Here is a 2,114-nt window from a genome sequence, read left to right on the forward strand (position 1 = left end):
CTTCTTTTTTAATGACTTTATCCTTTTCCGGTCCAAAGTGTCTCTTCTTCTGCTTTATCGGCCTCACTTCCGCAAGAGTGTTGAGTCGATGAACCATAATTTCCGCACTAACCCCTGTGAGTTCTAACACAGACCAAGCAAAAACATTTTTGTTCTTCTTCAAGCAGTCAACCAATCTTTGCTTTACTGATGGGCCGAGATCAGCAGCTAATTTAACAATCTGAGCTCCCGGGCTTAACTCCACCTTCTCATGACCTTCTTCAGACATCAGAAGCACCTTCTGACCCAGCACCCTCGATGTCCGACCTACTGAAACCATTCCTACCTCCTTCCTCTTCTTCTTTGCATCAATCTTTACCTTATTTACATAACACAACCGAGCTGCATTTTGATCACCCCGAATGACCCCCACTTCTCTTCCACTTGGGAACTTCAACTTCTAATGATAGGTGGATGCCACGGCTCGAAAATCACTTAGGGCAGGGCGCCCCAATATTCCATTGAAAGAGGACATCCACCACGGTGAAGCAAGCCATTTTGGTTACTCTTTGCTACCCGTTTCCAAGAGATAATGGGAGCACTATTTGTCCCAAGGGTTGTAAAGCATGACCCGTGAACCCATACAACTCCGTGGTGATTGGATCCAACTCAAATCCTTCCAATTTCATTTGATCAAGGGTCTCTTTGAAGATATTGTTCACCGAGCTCCCCGTACCCACGAAGATGCGAGCCACGTCATAGTTGGCTATGGTCAAAGTGACCAATAAAGGATCATTATGAGGTATCACCACATCTTTTAAATCTTCCCTTCCAAAATTTATGTTCGGATCATTAGGACAGCTGAGCTGAGAATTTACCTCAAAGTTTTCCAACCTACGCCCGTGAGCTTTGCGAGCCCTCCCTGAATCTCCATCGGTAGCGCCCCCTGAAATCATATGGATCATATCCCTATGAGGGTGATTCATAATTTGCTAAACCCTCTCTTCTTGACCGTTTTGAGGAGCTCTTCCTTGACGATCACCTTGATTTTCCCCGCCTTCATTCCTCTGATTTCTCCATTGCGGAGCTCGGCCTTGACGAGGAGGATTTGCTCTCCGAGTCAGCTCAGCCCTGATTCGAGCATCTTCAGAAATAATTCTTTGCACCTCCTCCCCTAGCCTCTGGCAGTCATTAGTAAAATGCCCATATTTTTGATAAAAATCACAAAACTTATTAGATGGAGGCAAACGCGGGCCTCTTTCAGCATTCTGGGGTCTCGCAAGCACTTGCCTTTCCTCACATACCTGCATTGCTTTTTCCAGGCTCACTGAAAGAGGTACATAAGGATAAGGCCCTTTACCTCTGCTTGATTCTTCCGCATTCCTCTTTCTCCCAACTTCCACTTTACCCTCTGCCTTTAGTCCTGATTTACTTCCTGACTTACTTCCAGATGTTCCTTCTTGCCTTCTCTGTCTCTGTGCATCCTCCAAATTCACATACTTCTCAGCTTGGCCAAGGAGCTCATCATAAGTCAAAGGAGGTTTCTTGACCAAGGATTTGAAAAATTCTCCTCCCCTCAACCCTTGAGTGAAAGAGTTAACCAAGGTATCAGCAGTGGCAGCAGGCACTTCCAGAGCTGCTGTATTAAAGCGTTGAACGTACTCCCTCAAGGGTTCCACCTTAGATTGCTTCAGATTAATCAAACTGAGGGAAGTCTTCAAATATTTTTTACTACTCGCATATTGGTGTAGAAAAGCTGAACTGAAATCGTTGAAACTTCGGATGCTACCAGGCTGTAAGAGGTTGAACCATTGTTGAGCTGACCTCACTAAAGTAGTGAGAAAAACCCGACACTTAATTGCATCCGAATATCTATGTAACAGGGCTGCATTTTCAAATCTTCACAAATTCTCTTCCGGATCTGAGCTCCCATCATACTCCCCTAAAGTAGGCTGTTTGAAATTTGCAGGGAGTTCCTCATCTAAAATAGCCCGAGAAAAGGGGCTCTCCCTCTGCATAGGCCCAGTCCGGCCTCCAACCTGCCGGCCCAATCTCCTAATCTCCTCCAACATCGCATCCATTTGGTTCGGCTGCCCTCCTGCTGGAGGGGGAGGAGGTGGTGGGTTCTGACCCAT

The 2,114-nt window shown here is 46.1% G+C and overlaps 1 protein-coding gene across 1 annotated transcript; it reads right to left on the reverse strand.

Annotated features, from left to right (window-relative positions):
- Positions 1 to 551: 551 nt before the first annotated feature.
- Positions 552 to 2,114, reverse strand: LOC140888178 (uncharacterized). The gene is made up of 3 exons (XM_073295866.1): positions 1,885 to 2,114; positions 1,022 to 1,740; positions 552 to 925 (listed from the first exon to the last, which is right to left on the reverse strand). Exons 1-3 carry the CDS (start codon positions 2,112 to 2,114, stop codon positions 552 to 554), a joined length of 1,323 nt encoding a protein of 440 aa, XP_073151967.1.

Source organism: Henckelia pumila, chromosome 3 (genome assembly GCF_033568475.1).
Source record: "Henckelia pumila isolate YLH828 chromosome 3, ASM3356847v2, whole genome shotgun sequence".
NCBI lineage: Eukaryota > Viridiplantae > Streptophyta > Magnoliopsida > Lamiales > Gesneriaceae > Henckelia > Henckelia pumila.